Source organism: Camelus dromedarius, chromosome 27, assembly GCF_036321535.1.
Source record: "Camelus dromedarius isolate mCamDro1 chromosome 27, mCamDro1.pat, whole genome shotgun sequence".
In the NCBI taxonomy this organism is placed as follows: Eukaryota; Metazoa; Chordata; class Mammalia; order Artiodactyla; family Camelidae; genus Camelus; species Camelus dromedarius.
This window is the reverse complement of record NC_087462.1, coordinates 1286745-1308785: the sequence shown is the minus strand read 5'-3', so window position 1 is coordinate 1308785 and position 22041 is coordinate 1286745. Positions and strand designations below refer to the sequence as shown.

The window sequence follows — 22041 nt, the reverse complement described above, 5'->3', positions numbered from 1 at the left end:
CTGAAGTATGAGGTCTAGCACGTGGGGCCCCTGTCTGAGGCCAGCGGTCTGGAGGCGGGGCCCAGGGTCTGAGGCACCGGGTCTCCTCCCGCTCGCCCCCGCCCCGCCCCTCCCTCCTCCCCAGCCCACCCGCCCCGCCCCCTCCCTCCTCCCCAGCCCACCCGCCCCGCCCCCCGCCGCCCCGCCCCCACCCGCCTCGCCCCGCCCCGCCGGGCGCCGCACCGACAAGATGGCGGCGGGTGGGAGCGGCGGGCGCGCGTCTTGCCCGCCGGGGGTCGGCCCGGGCGCGGGGGGCGGCCCCGGGCCCAGCGCCAACGCCGCCCCGGCCCCCGGCAACGCGGCCGCCGCCTCCGCGCCGGCCCCCGCCGCCCCCGGGCCGCCCCCGCAGGTGTCCGGGCCGGGCGCGCAGGCCGCGGCGGGCGGAGAGCGGGCGGCCGAGGAGCCGGGGGCGGCGGCGCTGCTGCGCGAGCCGGTCTACAACTGGCAGGCCACCAAGCCCACGGTGAAGGAGCGCTTCGCCTTCCTCTTCAACAACGAGGTGCTCTGCGACGTGCACTTCCTGGTGGGCAAGGGGCTCGGCGCGCAGCGCATCCCGGCGCACAGGTGGGCCGCCGTCCCGGGACCCGGGACCTCCCCGGGACCCTGCCATCCCCGGGACACGCCATCCCCTGGACCTGGGACCCGCTGTCCCTGGGACCCTGCTTTTCTCAGGACCCACCATCCCGGGGCCCCACCAGCCTTGGGCCTTGCGACCCTGCCAGGTTCCCATCCACCTGGTACCCCAGATATTAGCCAAATCCTGGTCTTGCACCCCCTACCCCTTCGCCCCCATTGGAGACCCCTGGCTCTGTGACCCCTGACCTTGCCACCTTGGCCAGGATCTCCTGAGCCCAGTGACCTTCCACCTCCAGCATCCCTGTGACCCCTCCACCCCTGCTGGGCTCTCCAGGCCCTGCAAAGTTCAGTCTGGCCAGCCACAGGACCCCCAGACACTGCTGTCTCCCTCCGCTTCCTCCGCCCTGGGCTCTGCCATCCTGCCCCAGTGCCCTCCTCCCTCGAGTGCCCCATCTTTCTGGGACTGTGACCCCCAGAGCCCCGACTCCCACCTTGTGAACCCAGGACCCCCAGACTCTCCTGAACCACAGAACCCCCAGTGACCCCCCCCAAGCTCTGTTACATCCCCCCTCCCTGACCCCCCAGCTCCCAAGCCTCCTCTTCAAAGAAGGGTGTTCTTGGTCCAGGCCCCATTCCTCTGCTAGTCTCCAGGGCGCAGCCTCCAGACTCCCGGGTGGGGTGGGGCTGATGTCAGACCCCACCTTGCCCACTGCTGGTCCCTCTGATCCTGCTCGCTGGGGGTGCTGGGGAAGGTTCTGTCAAGGGAGGGGGCTGGTGGGGGTTTCTTGTCAGTCTGCCTGGAGTGTCCCTCAACCTGCAGTGAGCGTCCTCCCCACCTTTCGGACATGTAGCCTTTAACTTGTGCCTTCAAGAGGCTTCTTTCTGGCCTTTGTTGGTTATTTATGTACAGCTCTGTCTGGATTCCTGTCCGAGGAAGGTCCCAGGCCTGCGGCTGGGTCCCCAGGGCCTCCTGCCGGGAGCAGGCTGCTGGTTGATGGGCTGCCCTGTGTCTTTCTCGTCCCATATTCCTGCTCTATGGACCTCCCCGTCGGAGGTTCTAGTTCATTGTCTTCTTTTCAGCCTTTGGGTGGTTATTTCATACGTGTTGTTGAGGTTTTGCCTGCAGTGGTCAGGTAGCTGACTGCCCAGTGGGTGATCTGGGCTCTGAGGTGCCTCAGTTTCCCCGCGGTGACTCAGGACCAACCACTCAGACACCACCTCCCCCGGGTGGCTGGGAGGATGGATCCAGTGACCTAACGAACCGCTTATCCCAGTGGCCCGGGGCTTGTCCCATAGACGGGCTGTCTTAAAACAAAGCTGGGGACAGAACCCAGAGCATAAACACCCCTCAGCCTCGCTGATAAAACACGTACGGGAGTGGGGAGGGGACGGAACTTCCTTACGGGAGAATTCCTAATGACGTGTCTCATTCTGCCTGGCTGGACCGAATTCCCAGCTCCCTCCTGGGTGGCCTGGATGTGGGGAGCTTGCGTGTGAAGAGTAGACTGGAACCTGACCTTGGGGAAGGAAACCCGGCAGATGCCACTTAGCTAGGTGGTCGAGGGCGGCCTCAGGGTGATGTCCGGGGGGGGGGGGTGGTCAGGGCCCCGCCGGTGGAAGTGATGAGAAGGACACTGCACCTCAGTGTGTTCGCCCCAAACCCGTGACCCCAGTGTAGTGGGTTGAATGGTAGCCCCCAAGAAGGCCTGTCCACGTCCTGACACCCAGAACTGGGGAATGGGACGTAATTTGGAAAAAAGGTCTTTGCAGATGTGAATAAGAGTTTCAGAAAGAGACCATCCTCAGTTTTCTCAGTGAGCCCTAAATCCAGTGACAAGTCTCCTTCTCCTTATGAGATACAGGAGAAGCCACTGATGACAGAGGCAGAAACTGGAGGGACGCAGCCACAAGCCAAGGGAGGCCTGGGGCCCCCAGGAGCTGGAAGAGGGGGGAGGACCCTCCCCGGGAGCCTCTGCGGGGAGCACAGCCCTGTGACATCCTGACCTTGGACGTGTGGCCTCCCACAACGTGAGAGGATAAATTCCTGTTGTTTCAAGTCACCCAGTTTGCAGGACTTTGGCAGAGCAGCCCCAGGAAACCAGTGCACCTGGTCTAACTGGAGAAAATAACAGATAAACCCAGCTTGGGGACATCCTGCAGGACACCTGCCAGTCTTCCAGACAGTCATGGGAGGAGCCTGAGGACACAGTTTAAAAAGCAGAGTAGGGGAGGAGCTCACGCTGACTTTGAGGAAGGCCATGGGGTCTGGACCCGCCCTCTCCCAGGACCCACATGGGAGGTGGTCTTGGGTGAGGCTCAGAGTGGTCATGACTCTGGGTGCATGGTGACCGGGGGCGTGGGGCATCAGAGGGCCGGGGTCTGGCTTGGCATTTGTGACAGTGGCAGGCGCTGGCCCGGGTCTAGGCAAGCTCAGGCCTCACTAGGAGCCCCCCCGCCCCCAAGATTAACTTTGCAGCCCCCGCCCTCGGCCCAGGAGAACAGCTGGCGCACAGCAGGCACTCAGGAAAGCCTTGTCCCCTACCTGGCCAAGTCCAGCGTGTGCACTCACGGGCCCCCTCGGAGGGAATGCTGAGCACCTTCAGGGAAGCGCCGTGTGCCCTGCTGGCGGCCCTACGACATTAGCATCGAAAACATTCATCACAGAAAGCTCAGCCTGGCAGAGAAGTCCAGGAAGTGGAGCAGCCTGTGTCCGGGGTCCCTTGTTCTTCATCCACTTCCTTGTGCGAGCTTAGCCCAGTAGCACGGCTTCTGATGACTGTGGCTGTGGTGTGTTTCGAGAACTGCTGAGGGCGTTCTTCCCAGTCTTACTCCTTGTCAGGACTTTTTCATCTAGTCTCACACACTTAGCTCTTCCAGAATCAATCACCCATCCGTCCGTCCCTCCTTTCCTCCAGCAGCCATTGAAATGGTGCTGCCAGAAAACATCTCTTTGTCCTTGTGGACCTTACCCTCCAGCGCAGCACCAGCGAATTTGTGTCGAGAGCCAGAGAGTAAAGACTTGCCGCCGGCCACGCGGCCTCTGCCCCAGCTGCTTAACTGTCCAGAGCAGCACAGATGGAGCAACACATACATGCGTGGGCGTGTCTGTGTGCCAATAAAACTTTATTTACAAAAACAAGTGATGGGCCAGATTTGGTCCAAGGGCTGTGATTGGCCAGCTCTCCCCTTACTGATTCCTGGCCGGACTGGTCTTCCCAAAGTTTGGGGGAGCTGATCATTTAGAATATGAAGTCTGTCTGGGAACACGGCTGTTTCCGTGTATCCAGGGCGTGTTTGTGTGTCCTTAGGAAAGTGGTGTAATTTCTCAAGTAGCTTGTGCGTGTTCACTGTGGAGTTTTTGCTTAGTTATTTTTTGTTTTTTTCCTCTGTTGTGAGTAATTTGTTACATTTTTTTTTCTAGCTGGCTCTTTCTGGGGAGCTATAGACTTCTTGCTTATGTATCTTTATCTGATGCGAACAAGTTCTTCTGAAGCCGTCTTCGTGTTGGTAATTTTTCAGCTGGTTCTGTGGTCTGGCGCTGCCCAGTAGGCTTTTCTGTAACGACGGGAAGGTTCTAGCTTTGTGCTCTCTGGGCCTGGCCACAGTCACACGTGGCTGTTGAGCGCTTGAAGTGTGGCTCTCGCAACCGAGGAACTGAATCTTCTATCTCACTTAATTTTAATTTAGATTTACATAAGCCCTGTGTGACTAGCAGCAGTGACGCTGGACGGGGCAGTCTTAGAATTTCAGATGAGAGAATCGCGGCATGGGCAGTCAGTTTCTCTTTCCCACTCGTGTTTCTGCCTCGTGTTTTTCTCTGTTCTGGCTGCACTTCCGACCATCCAGGCACTGCTCCGTGTCAGAGATGTTGTTTGCAGTTAAATGTGGGCATTGATGCTGGTCTCTGACAAATTCTCTTTAACAAGAGAACAAGTTTCTTTCCATTCCTTGTTCTCTGAGAGCGTCCATGAAGTCTGGGTGGGGGGTGCTACCGAGAGCTTTGACTGGAGTCCGGTTTGTTTGATCTGACAGTGGGCTGTGTGGAGAGTCTCTGCACTGGTGGGACAGCCGGTGGCGCCCAGCCTAGGGGAGCTGCCGTCACCCCGAAAGGCCCCTGTCTCCACTTGCACCAGCCCTCCTCCCACCCCGAAGCCCGGGCCATCGGTGATCTGTTTTCTGCGTCTCTAGTTACGCTGTTCTAAGAAATTTCATACGGGAGCGATGGAATCTGTGGGCTTTGGTCTGGCTTCTTTCACTTAGTGTCCTGTTTTTGAGGCCCATCCACGACTTGGCATCAGCAGCGCGTTTCTGTTTCTTGCTAAAGGAAGTCACTGCTGAACTCCACTGCATGGGTGGACCGCGGCTGTTCCAGTCCCCCGTCGGGGGCCGTTTGGGTTGTTCCCAGCTTTTCCCGACGGGGAGTGATGCGGCCGTGAACGGCTGTGTGGAAACCTGTGTGTGGAGGCGTCGCTCCCTCTCTTGGGCAGATACTCAGGGCTTGGATGTTGGAATTACAGGGTGACGCTTGTACATGACATTTTAAGAAACTGCCAAGCTGTGCTCCCAGGTGGCCTCCTCGCGGTGCCCCGGCCTCCACGGTGTCTTTGGCCTCAGAGGTGAGCTGGGAAGCGTTCCCGCCTCTCCTCTCGGGACGAGTTTGTGCAGCGTTGGTGTTACCTCTCCTGGCGTGCTTGGCAGCGTTCCCCTGGGAATCGGCTTTTCTTTGTGGGAAGACTTTTTTGGGGGAGGGGGAGCTAGGGCTATTTGTTTACTGGGATTGAACCCAGGGCCTTGCGCACGTGCTCCACCCTCCCTGCCGTGGGGGGGGTTCCACTCCTGCTTCGCTTACTTGCTCCCCGTTTGCTTAGGCTCCCCCCTCTCCGTGAGTTCTGACAGTCCGTGTCTTTGAGCACTTCAGGGCCTGTAGTGGTGCTCCCTCTTTCAGCCGTGTTTTTGGTAACCTGTGTCTCTCCCTCTTCTTGGTCAGTCTCTCCAAAGTTCTCGCCATGGTTGACTTCCCCCTAAGAGAGCAACCTTTCGGCTTCGTGGGTCTGGCTCTGTTTTCCCACCCCCGGTTTCAGAGATTCCTGCTCGCACGTCTGTTGCTCCCTTTGTGCTTTGGGTCGGACTTGCGCTTCATCCTCCAGGTCCTGGAAGCGGGAGCGCACCCCGCGGACTTCAGGTCTGTGCTGACGCGTGTGTGCCGCGCGCCTCGGAGCCCTATTGCGGCTGCACCCCTGACACTCTGATGAGCCGTGTTTGCATTTTCAGTCCGGTCAAGAGCCTGTCTAGGTCCCCTTGTGTTCCTTCTCTGACCCGAAGGCTGCTTAGAAGGGTTGGTCCGTTTCCAGATACTTGGGGACGCCTCCGATGTCTTTCTGTTGTTGGTGTAGAGTTGAACTCCTCCGTGTGTGGCCGCTCTCAGGGCTTCCACGTGTCTGGGTGTGGCCTCGGGCTGGCGTGCCCCCGAGAACGGGCCGGCGTGCTCGAGGGGAGCCTGCCTCCCGCGCCGTCGGCGGAGGTCCCGCAGCGCTGGGCTGGCCATGCGGCCTCAGGCTCGTGTCCCGGCCGGTGGTGCTAGGTTGTTCTGTCCGTTTTGGAGACTGAGGCATCGGAACCTCCAATAATAATGGGTAGATTGTCCCATTGTCCTCAGTTTCTGCTTTGTGTACCTGGGGACCCTGTTTCGCGTTCATTTGCGTCGTTACCTGTTGCCGGTGTCCTGACCCTCCGTTCACAGGAAACTTCCGTTCCCCAGGGAGGCTCCTCGCCTCCCCGTCTGCCGTGTCTGCTGTGAGTGCAGGCACTCGGCTCTCCGGCGGTCTCCGGCTTTCCCTGTCTTCTGCCTTCATCCCTCTGTGTGTCTGGATGTCACACGTTGGTGTGTGTCCTTCTCCGTGTATTGTGTCAGGAGCCTCTGACGTCCCTCTGTCCCATCTCCGGTGACGTGAGTCTTGGCCTTGGGGTAAGTTCCCCCCTGGATGTCACCCTCCCCGAGGGATACTCTGGGACTGTACAGACCCCCCGCTTTCCTCCTACTTTGTGCGCTGGTGCAGCACCGTGGGCTGGTGGCTCTTGCTGGAGAGGGTCATTTACGCTGGCGTCCGCCGTATGGTGAGTGCCTGTTTCTGTAACTCCTGCGTTTGCTAACTGGAATTCTAAAAGGAAGAGCTGTTCCTTAGCCCTAACACATTCCTCGAGTTACATACTCCATCCTCACCGGCTCGTGGATGTCTGTGTTACTGTGTGGGTCACCATCTGGTAGGAATGTCATTTGGTTGCTCCTGTGGTCCCAGGTCTGGCTGTCGGGAGTCCGAACAGCTGGCTTCTGTGTCTCTTCCCTTCAGCATCTCCCCCTCACGTTGGGAGCATTTCTTTACTTCCTGGCCCCACAAGATCCTCCAGGCTCTTTGTGGCACCTCCCCTGCCCAGCCCCAGCCCTGGAAGGAGCCTGGGTCCTTTTAGTGGAAGGTGGTATTTAGCAGCCAAGGTGTGCATTCTGAGTGTGCCCAGGGCTGCTGGGGTGTTGATGGTTAGAGACGGTCTGAGCAGATGGAGCGAGGAAGTGTACTGACACACACATCCCCCTGTTCACTTCGGTCTCTCTCCATCCACCCTTCCATCCATGCACCCACTGAAAGCCATGAGATCATCCTGAGTCCTCTGACTCCGGTTCAGCCCTGCAGAGCTCATTCCAGCCTCCCCTCCCCTCCCCTCACTTGTAACTCTCTTCTCCCTTGATGAGAACCCCGGCTCTTACTCTCCACACTTCTGCTTGGTGGCGCAGACCAAGTGCGTAGAGTAACCCTCACCCGTGAAGTGTGCTCTTCCCGAGTGAAGCACAGACTCTGGGTGCAGTTCTTCTGGCCTGTAACCTGTTTCCCAAGGGTACGTAGCTGGTCTTTTCTTCTCCTCCCCTTCAGGGTAGTATTTAATTGAAAATATTTTTTTTAATTGTGGTAAAATACACAGACCATAAATTCACCATCGTAACCACTCGTGAGAGCTCAGCTCAGCGGCGTTAAGCTCATTCACACTGTTGTGCCGCCCTCCCCACCACCGTCTCCAGGACTTTCTCATCTTCCCAAACTGCAGCTCTGGCCCCATGAAACACCGACTCCCCCTCCCCTGCCCTGGTCCCACCATCTACTTCCTGTCTCTGTGGATGCGACTCCCCCAGGGACCTCCTGTGAGTGGGATCAGGCCGCATCTGTCCCGTGTGTCTGGCTCTCCCCCTGAGCATCTTGTCCTCAGGGCCGTCCACGTTGTAGCCTGCGTCAGAATCTCCTTCTGTTGAAGCTGATTGGCACTCCTTGCACAGAGGGACCGCACTGTGTGTCCATCGCCTGTCAGTGGACGCTGGGTTGCTTCCGTCTTCGGCCACCTGGGGGCTGTGCTGCCGGGAGCACTGGTGCACAGGGTTTGTGTGGACGTGAGTGCATCTCTCTTGGGCACACGCTGCTGGGCCAGGTGGCCACTCTGTGTTCAGCCCCAGCCTGGCTTGCACCACGGCCACATACCTTACGTGCCCACTAGCCGTGCACGAGGGCTCCGATTTCTCCACATCCCTGGTGACTCTTGCCATTGCTTGTGTTTCTTATTCCAGCTGGCGGTCCTGGTGGTGCCTTGCTGTGGTTTTGATTTGCTATGTTTACACGGTTTTGAGGATGGATAGAAGAGGCCCTGCGGGGACGGGCTTGGTGGCCAAGGGTCCGGGCAAGCAGGGCTGTGGGTGGAGGAAACATGCGTTTGATCAGACGAGCCCCTCGGACCCGGGCCTTGCCGGTCCTGGGGCTGTCACTGCACCCGCCGAGGGCTCTGGGGGTGTGTGACCGTCTGGCATCCCGGCTCCACACAGACACACCAGGCCCAGCTGGGCGACTCTTCCTGCCAGTGAACCTTTGGGGGAGGTTTTCCCCACAGAAGGTCAAGCTGCCGTGTGAGATCCAGGCAGAGAGGAGGACAGGAAGCTACTTTCTTTGTTCAGCACGTGCAGGAGCACAGCTCTGGGCCGGGACCCGGCCTCCGAGGATGCAGTGGGGCTGCGAGCTGAGTTGGAGGGGCGTCCTGCAGCGGCCGCAGCAGAGCACCACAGATGGCTGGGCAAGACCCCAAGGCCCCCCTTGGTTCTGGAATCTGAAGTCCAAGAGCCAGGGGTGGCAGGGCCAGGCTCCCTCCGGGTGCCCCAGGGGTGCAGCTTCAAGGGGCTCCGGGCATCCTGGGCTCATGGCCACCTCGCTCCGGTCTCCCCATGTGTGGGTCTAAAGCTCCCTTACAAGCCACTGTGCTGGGGCCCAGCCTGGACCAGGGCGATCTCATCCTAGCTGGTGTCACCTGCGCAGACCCGACTTCCAAATGCAGTCCCACTGTGACGCTCCAGGTGGACGTGATGCTGGGGACACTGCTCACCCCATGTCACTCAGTTTCCCACCTGGCCCTGGCTTGGGTCTGGCCCTCGGGGTGCTCGTGAGCCCTGGGCCGGATTGGGGACGAGACAAGGGCCTGGCAGGGCCCGGAGGCACACGTCCCACCATGGAGAAGGAGGTGGGAGGTGGGGGAGAGAGGGTTCTCAGGGAGAAGAGGGCACTGCTCACTAGGGGCTGTGGGAAGGCCGCCCCAGCACTGGGCAGAGGCCAGGAAGTGGGCTGAGGGGCTGGCTCTGCCCCATCTGCCAGTTCCAGAGGTTTCCAAGTCAGGGTGGTGGCTCAGAGCCCTGCCTGTGTCACAGTCGGGACCCTGGGAGGGGCTGTGATGCAGGGGCCTTGCAGACCCAGAGGACAGGGGCTTTGCAGGGGCAGCCATTGAGCTGGGCCCCAGGCCGACTTTGCCTCTGGGGGGACGCTGTCTGGAGGCAGGCCCTGGGGACCGTGGGTGGGCAGCACAGAGTGGGCATGTCATGAAGGGCAGACCCCAGTGGCCTCCGCGAGGCCACTCGCCTCCTAATGCTCCCCTGGCCTTGACGCCCTTCCCTGCGGACTCAGCCCAGTTCCCCTGTCCCCACCAGGCCTTCCCTGACCCTTGCTTTGCCACGGCCCTGTGTCCTCCTTTCTACCCCACTGTCAGGCTGTCTGTGCGCTGGACCCATGGCCGCCTCCCTGCAACAAGGCCAGGGTTCCCATGCTCTGGCCCGAGCACAGGGGAGCTGTGTGCAGAGCAGGCGAGGGAGTGAGGGAGGGAGTGAATGGTGGGGGAGAGTGAATGAGGGAGGGGGAGTGAATGAGGGAGGGAGGAGTGAAGGGGGAGTGGGCACCAGCCAGAGCGCAGGTGCAGTGGGAGCTGGCAGAGCCCTAAGCCCTCTGTCCCAGGGAAGTGCTTCTGCTTCTCTGGCCTCTGTCGCTGTTGACCCACCTCCACTGCCTTCTTGCTCCTTGGCGCCTTCCTTCCGGAAGCATCCACTGCAGGCTGCTCCGGGCATAGCGTCCACTGCGGTGCTGGCAGGGGAGCCACAGCTGCGGGGACCCTCCCTGACACACCCTGGGGTCCCCGACGGCCCCCACCCCACCGGGCTCGGGGAAGAGGGACTGGTGGGCCACCAGCAGGTGACCAGGGGCTTCTATGACACACAGGTTCGTGCTGGCCGTGGGCAGCGCTGTCTTCGACGCCATGTTCAACGGGGGAATGGCCACCACGTCCACTGAGATCGAGCTGCCCGACGTGGAGCCCGCTGCCTTCCTGGCCCTGCTCAAGTAAGACTCCCCAGGTCCTTGCTGCGCGGGTGCGGGACCGATAGCCTGATGTTTAAAAAATACAGACCCCTGGTGACGTGGCGTCCAGAGCCCCCAGCTTTCTAGAGGTTCCTAGAACTCGCCTCCCCAGTGAGGGGTGGGCTCTGGAGGCCCCTGCCCCACATCTGTTTTTGTGTTTTTTGTATCAAGATGTAATTCACATACCACATACCACATATCACACATCACACAGCTCACGCACTTAAAGTGTACGGTTCAGTGGCATTTAGTACATTCAGAGTTGTGCCCAATTCCTCTGCCCAATTCCAGAACATGCCCTCAAAAGAAACCCCATCCCCATGAGCAGTCACACCCCTTCCTCCCCCAGCCCCTGGCAGCCAGGAGCCCCCTCCCCGTGTCTGGGGACTGGCCTGTTCCGGACGCCTCACATCCGTGGACTCACGCTGTGTGTCCTCCTGTGTCTGCTTCTCTCCCTGAGCACCGTGCTCTCAGGGTCCGGCCCCGTGGGAGCGCGTGGAGGTCCCTCAGTTTTCATCCTCTGTGGTCAGTGGAGTTTTGGAAGGAGTAACCTAATGTAAGAATTTAAAATTTCATCTATGTACTGTTTTGAGTTGCAGGTCTCGTCTCCCAATCGCTGTAGGACAGCGCAGTGGGCGCGGGGCGGGGCCTCGCGCGCGGGGGCGGGGCGGTGGGCGGAGCCCCCAGGCCGGCGCCCCGCCCCGCCAGGCCCCTTTCTTCTCCCGAGGCGCTGGCGTAGATTGGGTGACTTTAAGGGTTATCCCAGCAGTGCAAATAGCTTTTTAATCGTCGAGTTAATTTTTTCCCCTTCAGATTATAGAAATGGTATTGGCTCACAAAGAGAGAGTACTGAGAAGCGTAGGGAACAAAATGCACTGGGCGTGTGTCCCTCATCTCAGGGACAACGCAGCGGGGCCTCGCAGGCCAGCCGGTTTACATCGTGTGCCCCCCCCCCCCCGCAATGTCCTGTCTCCTTTCCCTGTCTGGTGCTCACAGTCCCCCGCTGGGTGTGAATTGGTTCCAGTCACCTCCATGTGACATCCTTGACGCCTGTGGGCTGATCCTCTGTCTTTTTGCAACTTTTCAGAAGGTCCCCTCAGACCAGGGGCGGCAGGCTGCCTGCAGGGTTGGGGGCTCTTGTCTCCACGCCCCTCCCCCTCCCACTGCCAGAGCAACCTCCAAGGATTTCCAAACTGTGGGCAAGGCTGTGTGCCGAGAAAGCTTTATTTACAAAACAGGTGACAGAACCAGTGAGAGAAGCTTCATACCGTCCAGGATGGCTATTTTTAGAAAACAAAAAACCCAGAAAGTAACAAGAGTTGTCTCCAGGATGTGGAGAAATGGGGACCCTTGTGCACTTCCGGTGGGAACATGAAATGAGGCAGCCGCTGTGCAAAGTCCAGAGGGTCCTCAAAAAACTCAACATAGAATCACCATGTGCTCCAGCAGTGCCACTCCTCGGTGCATCCTGAGAGAAGGGAAACCAGGGACTTGAGACATTTGCACACCTGTGTTCACAGCAGCACAAGGTGGGGACACCCCAAGTGTCCGTGAACAGATGATAGACGAACAAAATGTGGAGCACAGTGGAATATGTTACTCAGCCTTACAAAGGAAGGAGATTCTGGCACCTGCTACAACGTGGATGAATCCGGAGAACATGACACTCAGTGAGAGAACCAGACACAGAAGGACACACACTGTGTGATTCCACTCACAGGAGGTCCCTGGAGGAGTCACATCCACAGAGACAGGAAGTAGGACGGTGGGGCCAGGGCTGGGGGAGGGGCTGGGGAGTGAGTGTTTCGTGGGGACAGAGTTTCAGTTTGGGAAGATGAGAAAGCTCTGGAGACGGTGGTGGGGATGGTGGCACAACAGTGTGAATGCACTTAACGCTGCTGAGCTGTGCACTTAGAAATGGTTAAGATGGTAAAGTTTATGTTACGCGTATTTTACAATAATTTTTAAACCTAAAAAATTTGAAAGTCATGCAAAAAAAAGAAATCCAAACCAAAAACAGGTGACAGGTCGCAGTAAGCCAGACCCTGCCTTAGACTGACCTTGGTGGGACCTAGGGTGGAAGGCTGTGCTGTCCCTGTGTCTCCTTGTCTGTCTCTCTCCCTATCTCTGTTTCCATCTCTATCTCTGGGCTTTGACAACCGTGGCTGCCCTCCTGAGAGGGTGACACTGTCTCCGTCGGTGTGAGGGGCTCCGCCACCCCGTCTGCAGGCGTCCTGGGCTTCCCCGTTACAGGGCCTCCCCGGCACTGCAGACTTAGTGGTCATTCTCTGTCCCTGACCCCACAGGACACCAGCTGCTGCTATGCCGGCTGCTGGTGCGTTCTCAGGGGGGCTGAGTCCCAGGAGAGGGGACCCCTTCCAGGAATTTGCTCTTTGGGCTCCTCCAGACGCCGGGTGGGACACTCTGGTTGTTTTGCGTGGGTTGTACTGCTGTGAACCGGCATGGCCTCCTTTCTCCTGGGCACCGGGTGTGTGTGGGAGGGGCATGGGGCTGGGAGCCCCCAGCTGCCTTTGAGGCACTGCCACCAATGTGGCCAGAGTTCCGGCTTCTCCAGGCCTCAAGATTCTTCCGCTGGTTTTGTGATCTACCCTGGACTTCTGACCCACATGTAGCGTCGGGCTGGTGGCGGGTGGCACTTCATCCCTGAAGTGGCCGAGCGTGGCAGTCAGCCTCACGGCCGAGTCAGGGGCTGTGAAAGCCTCTCTGCCTCCCAGGGCAAATCCCGTGGTGCCCACGGAGGAGCCAGGGGCTTCGCCCCAGGGCCACGCGCGGGGCCATCCCGTGGGACAGAGGCCTGCCTGCTGTGCAGACACGATTCCTGGTGCTGGCATCGTGAATCTGCTGAGCCTCGCAGCTTTTCCCGGGTAACAGCCTTTGCGGGGTCCTGTCCGCAGGTCAGAGGGCAACAGATGCTTGTTCTGGGCCCGTGGGTGGGGGCTGGGCGGCTGTCCTCACGCCCCGTCCGCCGCCAGGTTTCTGTACTCCGACGAGGTTCAGATCGGGCCCGAGACGGTCATGACCACGCTGTACACCGCCAAGAAGTACGCGGTGCCCGCGCTCGAGGCCCACTGCGTGGAATTTCTGAAGAAGAACCTGCGGGCGGACAACGCGTTCATGCTGCTGACGCAGGTGCGGGGCGGGGCGGGGCGGGGCGGGGCGAGGGCGCAGGGGCGGGGCGAGGGCGAAGAGCCGGCCCCGCGCAGATGCTGAGTCTGAGCGAGGGCGCAGGTGTGCCGGTGTGCGGGCGAGGACGCCAGACCTGGCTGGGGGAGGACGCATCCGGGTGGATCTGAGTTTGGGGCGCCCTGGTAAATCTTGCCCCCGGGTGAGTGTCTCCCTCACCTCGCTAACCCTGACCCCAGCCCCTCCCCTGGTGGCACACGGTGACTTTCTAGGTGGGTTTCGTTCAGTGCAGATTGTTGACGGGCCTCGCTACACTAATTTGGCTAAAAGTTTCCAGTTGGCGTTTTGGTGCCTTTTTGCGGGGGTCAGGTGTGGGGAGAAAAACACTGCGTTATTAGGTTTCTCAGAGGGGGCCCCTTTCCCTGCTGTAGGGTCCCACTGGCTGTGGCGGGGTGCCGGGAGGCCAGGTGCAGAGTCGCAGGGACAGGGCGGCCCCGAGTGGTCCGGTATCTGGGCCTCAGCTCTGACTGAGTCGCTGTGAAGGGTCAGAGCCAGGCCAGTCATGCGGGAACCACTCTTGGCCATTTGCTGAGAGCTGCCACCGTGAGAGGTGTCCCGGCCTCCAAGTCGGCCCCAGGGGGTGGGGGTGGAGCTGCCCCACAGCTTCCTTGGGTACATGGAAGCAGAATCTTCTCCCTCCCTGGCCCTGCCTGTCCCCTGTGCGAGTTCCCGGACCGTCAGAGGCACAGCACTGCGTGTCCTGCGGGTGGTTCTTGGCCCTCTCCCCAGGGCTCCTGCCTGACCGGAGTGGGCGGGCAGGGCCCGTCTCCAGCCTGAACCTCTAGGTGCCCAGTTGAGAGGTGCAGGCCTGGAGCAGACGTCACCTGACCCCCGCCCAGGCCGTTGGTTACTGTGAACCATAAGGAAGAAAATCCGCTGGCGCCTCGGCCGACACCTGTGCCGGCACCCCCACCCCCCACCCCCAACTTGAAAGCCAGGACCAGTCTGAAGCCAGGGTCTGCCTGGGGCTGGTGCTGACATGCTCTCCCTCGACAGGCGAGACTCTTCGACGAGCCACAGCTTGCCAGCCTGTGCCTGGAGAACATCGACAAGAACACGGCCGACGCCATCTCGGCAGAGGGCTTCACGGACATTGACCTGGGTAAGGCTGCTGGGCCGGGGCGGCCGGCTTGTCCTGCAGGGGCCCTGCCAGCCTGAGTTCCGCCTTCCGTTTGGCCCAGCCTATTCCCTGGGCCGAGCGGAGGCCAGAGTGCTGGGCCCACACGGCTGCTGGCCCCTCCCTGCAGACACGCTGGTGGCCGTGCTGGAGCGGGACACCCTGGGCATCCGGGAGGTGCGCCTGTTCAACGCCGTCGTGCGCTGGTCGGAGGCCGAGTGTCAGCGGCAGCAGCTGCAGGTGACGCCCGAGAACAAGCGGAAGGTGCTGGGCAAGGCACTGGCCCTCATCCGCTTCCCGCTGATGACCATCGAGGAGTTCGCTGCAGGTAACGGTCAGGGGGGCCGAGCCGCTGCTCTGGAGGAGCAAGACCCCCAGGGACCCCCAGTGTGACTCAGTCACGTGTCCCTTGGCCCGGCCACAGTGGGTCAGGGCCGGCTGCATCCACCTCAAGAGCCCCGCCAGCTTCTTTGTGCCGACAACACACTCGCCGTGTCCAGGGGAGAGGTTGCCCAGGCTCGAGAGCGTCACACTGGAGTCACCCACAGACGCTGACCCTCCCAGGTCCCCGCCTTCCTTTCCCCCCGCGTCTCGTGTATCCAGGCACGTGCGTGAGTGTGCAGGGCCCGGGGGGGTCCTTGTCTTGGGTGCACTTCCTGGGGGCCAGGCTCTGGCGTCATCGTCCTTGACAAGCCCCGTGAAGGGCTGGAAGTGCCTGGAGCTGAGGGGGCCACTGCTGCAGGGCCTTGGGGGCTCGGGCCTAGGTCCGGGTGGCCCTGACCCTGCCTCCCACCCCATGGGAATGCTCCTGTCTTGGCTGTGGCCAACTTGGGACCCACTGGGGCTAGGCCTCCCCTTTCTGTCAGTCTCATGGCTGGTGCCGACCGTGGTCCTGGAGCCAAACTGGCCTGGAAGTTTCTGGATGGGGCTCCATGATGCAGCCCCGCAGCTGCCCTGTCTCTCCTGGGTCCGTGCTGCCCCTGCTCCCACCTGGGCTTAGGGTCGCCAGATTGAGTGACAACAGCAAAGAAACGAGGTTTTAGTGTTATCTCCCATGTGCAGCTGGCAGACATTTATCCTACAGATCTGAAATTCAGACTTGACCAGGTGTCCTGCGTTTTAGCTGGCGGTCGCAGTGTTACGTCAGTGCTGGGGTGATCTCTGTGCTCTGGGAGTCACTCATCTGGCAGAGCCTTGGCGCCTCCCTAGTACCAGGCCTGGGGGCACAGCGGGGGGCTGCAGACGTGGGGCCAGGTCGTCCTCTGTGGGACGTCCTGGGGGGTGTGGAGCAGCCTCCCAGTCCCCACCTGCTCGATGCCAGAAGTCCCTCAGTCATGACAACCACAGACGTCCCCAGACATTTCCCAGTGCCCCCAGGTGAGAACCCCAGGCCAGGCTACGTGAGCCTACAGGAGCCTTGCTGGGCCCCTCTCTCTCCAGCCCTGTTTGCTCCCCCAGAACCGCTCTCCTCACAGTCCCTCGGCCCACCTGGCCACCAGAGCCCCCTGGGGTCTCAGGCCCCTGTGACACCGCCACCACCTCCTGGAGTGCCATCCCCCCACCCGTGGCCATCTCACCACGCCTCCCGAGGGCCCCCCAGGCCGAATAGCCACCAACCACCCCCAGCTTGCCGGCGCCTGGGATGTGTGTGTCTGTCCTTCGGCATGAGCTGGGCCTGTGGCCTTGTCCCTCTGCGGCGGTGCCCACGGGGCTTCAGCTGTCACTCAGTGTGTCCTAGAGGATTCTCCTGCTTGTTCTGTTTAACTTGAAAATACAAGAAAGTAGAAGTTTGAAAAAAAAACTTGCCAAAAGACTCGTGCGGCTGAGCATGTCCCGGCTGAGGTCTGATGGAGTTTCCCTTCTGCATTTTCCATACGGAGATTAAAAAAGTGGTTCATGTCTGGATTCAGTTTTGTATCTCACTTATTCACGTGCTCCATGGAAATCTCGCTCCCGTTGCTAAGATCTGTGCGTGTGGGGTGCGGGGGCTGTGAGCTGTGGCCGCCCTGCGGCAGAAGTGAGCTCAAAGCTGGTGAATGAGTGATTCCTGTCAAATGAGGACCGGGTCCTGGAGGCCTGGCGGGAGCCCTGTCCTGGGGCACGGGGTGGGGTGGGGCGGGCAGGGGGCGTGTAAGGCCCACCCCCCCGTGGCCTCCCTTCGCTGTCTCATCGCTGCACCACGGGTCCCCTGTTTGGGGGCAGCATCTCCCTGTTGCTGTAGGTGCCCCAGTGGACGAGCAGGGCAGCATGTGCTCTGTGGACCATCGGTGGTCCCAGGTGGAGACTGGGGAGTTCTGCCCAATTAGCCAGCGAATCAGAGCGCTGGCTCCGGGTCTGCGTCAGACCGCTCCCCGGCGAGCAGAAGGGCATCGGCCCCCCGTGGGCGCTGCTTGTTCCCGTGCTGTTTTCCAGAGGATCGACCTCTGCTCTGAAAGGCCGAGGAGCCCAAACGCCGGTCTTCCGCGCGCCTGGGGGTCCGCCCAGGCCTTCCCAACCCGCCCCCTGTGCCCGCAGGGCCCGCGCAGTCGGGCATCCTCGTGGACCGCGAGGTGGTCAGCCTCTTCCTGCACTTCACGGTCAACCCCAAGCCGCGCGTGGACTTCATCGACCGGCCGCGCTGCTGCCTCCGCGGGAAGGAGTGCAGCATCAACCGCTTCCAGCAGGTCGAGAGCCGCTGGGGCTACAGCGGCACCAGCGACCGCATCAGGTGGGCGCGGGGCGCGGGGCGCTCTGGGAAGGGCTTCTGCGGGCCTCCTGCTGGGAGGGGAGGGCCGGGCTGCCTTCCCGCAGGGATGGTTCAGGTAGTTCAGCATCTTCCTCCTCTGACCGAGTCAGGTTCTCCGTCAACAAGCGCATCTTCGTGGTTGGCTTCGGACTTTACGGCTCCATCCACGGGCCCACAGATTACCAAGTCAACATCCAGGTGCCGCCCCGCCTCCAGCCCCCCCATATCCTTCCGCCGCCGCCTCCCTCCCCACCCCCCACCTCTCCCTAAGGTCGAATGTCTTCCCAACCCTCCCCGGCTCCGTATCCTTCCCCCTCCTTCCTTGTCAGGGGTCTGTCCCGTGTCTCCCACAAGGTAGAATGAATGTTCTGGGGTCCACGGGACCCAGGACGATGCCTCCCCATCCCCCATTGGTCTCCTCCTTGAGGGTCACGAGCTGGACCCCACACCGCTGGCCTAGGGCTGGTTGGGGCTCAGCCCTCGGTCCGCCTTCCCCGGGTCCTGTGGGGGGCGGGGCAGGGGCGCCCGGGGTGAGCTGTGTCCGGCTCCTGCCCTGCAGATTATCCACACGGACAGCAACACGGTCCTGGGCCAGAACGACACGGGCTTCAGCTGTGACGGCTCGGCCAGCACCTTCCGAGTCATGTTCAAGGAGCCGGTGGAGGTGCTGCCCAATGTCAACTACACCGCCTGTGCCACGCTCAAGGTGGGCCTGATGTGCTCCCCCAACCAGGACCCTGACTGACCCCTACCCAGAACCTGGCCCCGATCCCTGAAACCAGCCCAGGACCCCAACCACAAACCACAGACTGACTCCGACCCCCAAACCTGAGCCAGGACCCCCACCCTGACCTCTGACCCTGACTCCCAGTCCACTCCCCCCCCCCCCACCGTGATGGGGCTGGGAGGGTTGCAGCCACGTTGTGGTGGCCATGGAGGGCCTGCTGCCCTGCCCAGCTGGGGTCCTGGGCCTCCTCCCTGACCTGCTGGGGTACCCCCGCACCCCACGCAGGGCCCGGACTCCCACTATGGCACCAAGGGCCTGCGCAAGGTGACCCACGAGTCGCCCACGACGGGGGCCAAGACGTGCTTCACCTTCTGCTACGCGGCCGGGAACAACAACGGCACGTCGGTGGAGGACGGCCAGATCCCCGAGGTCATCTTCTACACCTAGGCTGCTGGGCCCCGCACGGCCCGGGGACGCCACAGCCCCGATGTCACCCAGCACAAGTAGGCCATCCCATCCCACGCCGCGCTGGGCCCCGCCCTGCTGCCGGGCACCCCCGCCACGTTCCCAGGCACCAGGAGGCGTCTTCGCACTCCACCGCGGGGCAGCCAGCTGGCCGCCTGCTCCAGGGAGCCGGGAGGTGGCCGGGGTGGTGGGGGACAGTCCCTCAGGACTCGGGGGGGCGGGGCTGGCCTGACCTCGCCCTGAGCCGGGGGTCGCCTGCCCAGCTGCCTGACCACAGGATTTGTGTAGGGCGTCACCCCGTGTGTGTTTCAGCTGCACATGGCGGTGCGTCCGGGATGCCCGTTTCTCTGCTAGGAGACCTCATGCGGGGCCCCTTGTGTAGGGGGGTGGGGCTCACATCCTGTTTGGTTCACTGGGGATGCTCAGGCCACCCTGACCTGCCCCTTAGACGCAGGCTTGAGCTCTCCCGCGGTCCCGCAGGCCGGCTTCCTGCCAGGCCCAGGCCTACCCAGCAAAGGGCCATTCCTGTCCAGCCTCTCTGGATGGCCCTTCCCAGCCCTTGCAGATGAGGACGGGGTGGCAAACCCTGTCTGCCTGGGAGGGGCGATACTGCAGGTCAGCTGGGAGGGCATAGTCCCAGCTGGCCTGCCCGCCCGTGCATCCTGCAGCCCTGCCCCTGCCTCCCAAGCCTCCAGAGCGCTCTGCATAGAGGTGCTGGAGGGCCAGCCCCTCCCTGGCCCCCAGGTACTGCCCCCTTTCCTATCCCAGTGTCTCCACCTGGAACCTGTGTCTTCCCCAAAGCCATGGAAGGTGTGTCCTCACACCGCACCCCAAAATGTTTTTTTAAATAAAGGAAAGAAACACACCATCCTGCCCCACGTGCTGCTTCCCGTCGGAGCCGGCGGTGGGGGGCCCTGGAGCTGGAGACCTGGCCCTTCTCTCTGCAGCTGTTTCCCCCCCAGTTTGGGGGCCTGGCTGGGCTGGGGGCCCATGGGAGGAGCTGTCTCAGCTTCACGGCCTCCAGATCACGCACGGCTCCTACTCCCACCCACCCTGCCATAGGGACCCTCCACATGAAACCTCAGGGCCTCCTGTTGTGCTGCTGCTCTCCAGCAGTGGGGGGCCCCCACTGCACTCAGCTGTGCTGGGATCTTGGGCTCTGCCCTCTGGAGCTGGGGCTGCATGTGGCACACAGCAGGGGCCCAGGTTGCACCCCGAGCTCTGGCCCTCAGGCCCCACGTCTTGCCCTGAGGCCTGCCATGCTGCAGGCTGGCCCTGGGAGAGGGGCCGAGGGGCAGGTGGCCAGGCCTTCTAGTGCAGCCCCAAGAGCAGCCTGTCCTGGGGGCCACTGTGGTTCAAGGCTGCCTCCTCAGGAGGACAGGACAGGTGGTGCTGGCCCAGGGCACAGCTGGGCCAGCTGTGGAGGGTGGGCATGAGCAGCAGAAGCACAGCCTTGGCAGCAAGACAGCGAGGTTACAGAACAGCCCCAGAGACAGCTGCGTCCCAGTCCAGGACCTGCGGCCGGGTCGGGTCACAGTGAGCCATGGCGACTGTCTCCCTGCGGAAAGGAACACGTGACGGCCCCCTGGAGAGAGATGGCAGCAGTACCAGCCTCGACTCGTGCTCATGGCAGTGGCCCGCACCCAGACTACAGAGTGAGAGGGGAAATGGAAACAGATCCACATGCTTCCACTTCAGAGCTGAGATTATCAGAGAATTCATACATTCAAGATAGTAGAGAAAATGATGGACAAAACAGATGTCTTAATGGAGAATTTCTGCAGAGTTGGAACATCTGTATCTAGACATTCTAGCACTGAAAAATACATTATCTGTAATGAACTTGGTAGCTAGGAGCAACAGTAGCCTGGACACCACAGCAGAGGGTAATAAAAGTATCCAAGGTGAAGCAAAATGAGAAGAACGCGAGAGCAGCACAGAGACCTGAGAGACGGTCAGAAGGCCTACCGTGGCAGTTGCATCACCGAGGGGAGGAAGAGGGAGGGTGGGGCAAAGGTTACGTGCGAAGAGAGGTAGCTGAGAATCTTCCAAAATGTGTCAGGACATCAATCTACATATTTAACAAGTCCAGTGACCCAAAGCAGAATTAAAAACAAAAACACATATAATCGAACTGCTGAAAGCCAAAGGAAACATCTTAAAAGCAGCCAGGAAACAGAAAGAACTACCAAACTAGAATTCGCTGCCCCTCCCAAGTGAAAATAAAGACAAAAGACAGACGGAGGCAAAGGAAGGTGGACCGCAACTGCACCGCAAGCAAGTGGATTGCACTCTCCAGGTCAAAGGTGAGGGCGGCAGACTGGACACGAAAGCAGACTGCTCGGTAGCCGCCAGAGCCTCGCTGTAATCACGGAGACACAGAGAGAGGGAAGAGGAAAGGCGGACAGAGTCACTCTACACAAATGCTCACCAAAAGAAAGCATACTTCCACCAGTACCAGAAGCAGCGGACTGCAAAGCAGTAAGTGCTGCTGAAAGGACATTTCACAAGGAAAAGAGGCTTAATTGTATTTTTTTTAACAGTCCTAAATACTTATGCACCAGAGAACAGGTTCAAAATAAGAGCTGAATAGACGAAACTGAGAAATAAGCAAATCTATGCTCACAGCTGGAGACAGACACCATCACACCTCTCCGTAGAGACAGAAGAAATCACGGTGTTTAAGATCTGAACATGCACAACAGACCTGCCGTAACTGGCACACACACAACCCCACACACCCAGCACCTGCCGAGCACAGGAGGCCATGAGCGCAGCAGTAGTGTGCTGTGCCGTGACTCAGGCCTGGACGAGGGTCACTCACCTGCAGACTGGTCTCCAACTGCAGGGGAATCGGACTGGAGCCACCCGTAAAATAACAAGGAATCCCCCAATGTCTGGTAATTAAGAAACACTTTTATATAAAACATAGGCTAAAATAGAAACCATCTGGAAATTGGGAACAATATTGCAATTGTAATATGCCAGAATTTAAGGACCCTGCTAAAAGCAGAATTGAGGGGGACATTCATACTTTATCCGTAGATTGGAAAACAAATGTTGAAAATCAGTGGTCTAGATTGGAAGAATCAGTGGCATTCAAATGACCACACTATCCAAGGCAACCTACAGCTTTAACACAACCCATGGCATTTCACAGAACTAGAGCAAGTAATTTTAAAGCTTATACGGAAACACAAGACCCTAAAGAGCCAAGCCAGTCCTGAGAGCCAGCAGAACTAAAGGAAGCAGGCTCCCTGACGCCAGACTGCACGGCTATGGTGACCCTGGCCGTGTGGCGCAGGGGCGGAAGCAGACACGCAGATCAGCGAGCAGGGCGGGGGGCCCAGAACAAGCCCGCGCGCTCATGGCCAACCGGCCTGCAACGCAGGTGGCGGGACCGCGCGGTGGGGAAGACCGTCTCCTCAGTAAGCGGTGCCGCGCAAAGCGGGCAGCCACGCGTGAGAGAGTGAAACCAGCACGC

The 22041-nt window shown here is 60.5% G+C and overlaps 1 protein-coding gene across 2 annotated transcripts; it reads left to right on the top strand.

The window, feature by feature from the left end:
• The first annotated feature begins 220 nt into the window (after positions 1 to 220).
• Positions 221 to 19423, top strand: BTBD2 (BTB domain containing 2). Of its 2 annotated transcripts, XM_064479664.1 has the most exons (10): positions 471 to 603; positions 10182 to 10301; positions 10669 to 10875; positions 13313 to 13469; positions 14520 to 14625; positions 14771 to 14968; positions 17155 to 17347; positions 17476 to 17563; positions 17925 to 18071; positions 18378 to 19423. In XM_064479664.1, the coding sequence occupies exons 2-10, from the start codon at positions 10219 to 10221 to the stop codon at positions 18537 to 18539; spliced, it is 1341 nt and encodes a 446-aa protein (XP_064335734.1). In that variant the 5' UTR covers positions 471 to 603; positions 10182 to 10218; the 3' UTR covers positions 18540 to 19423. The 2 variants fall into 2 exon arrangements, with proteins under 2 accessions (XP_031293957.2, XP_064335734.1); XM_031438097.2 differs by lacking the exon at positions 10669 to 10875 and having other exon boundaries at positions 221 to 603.
• Positions 19424 to 22041: the final 2618 nt, after the last annotated feature.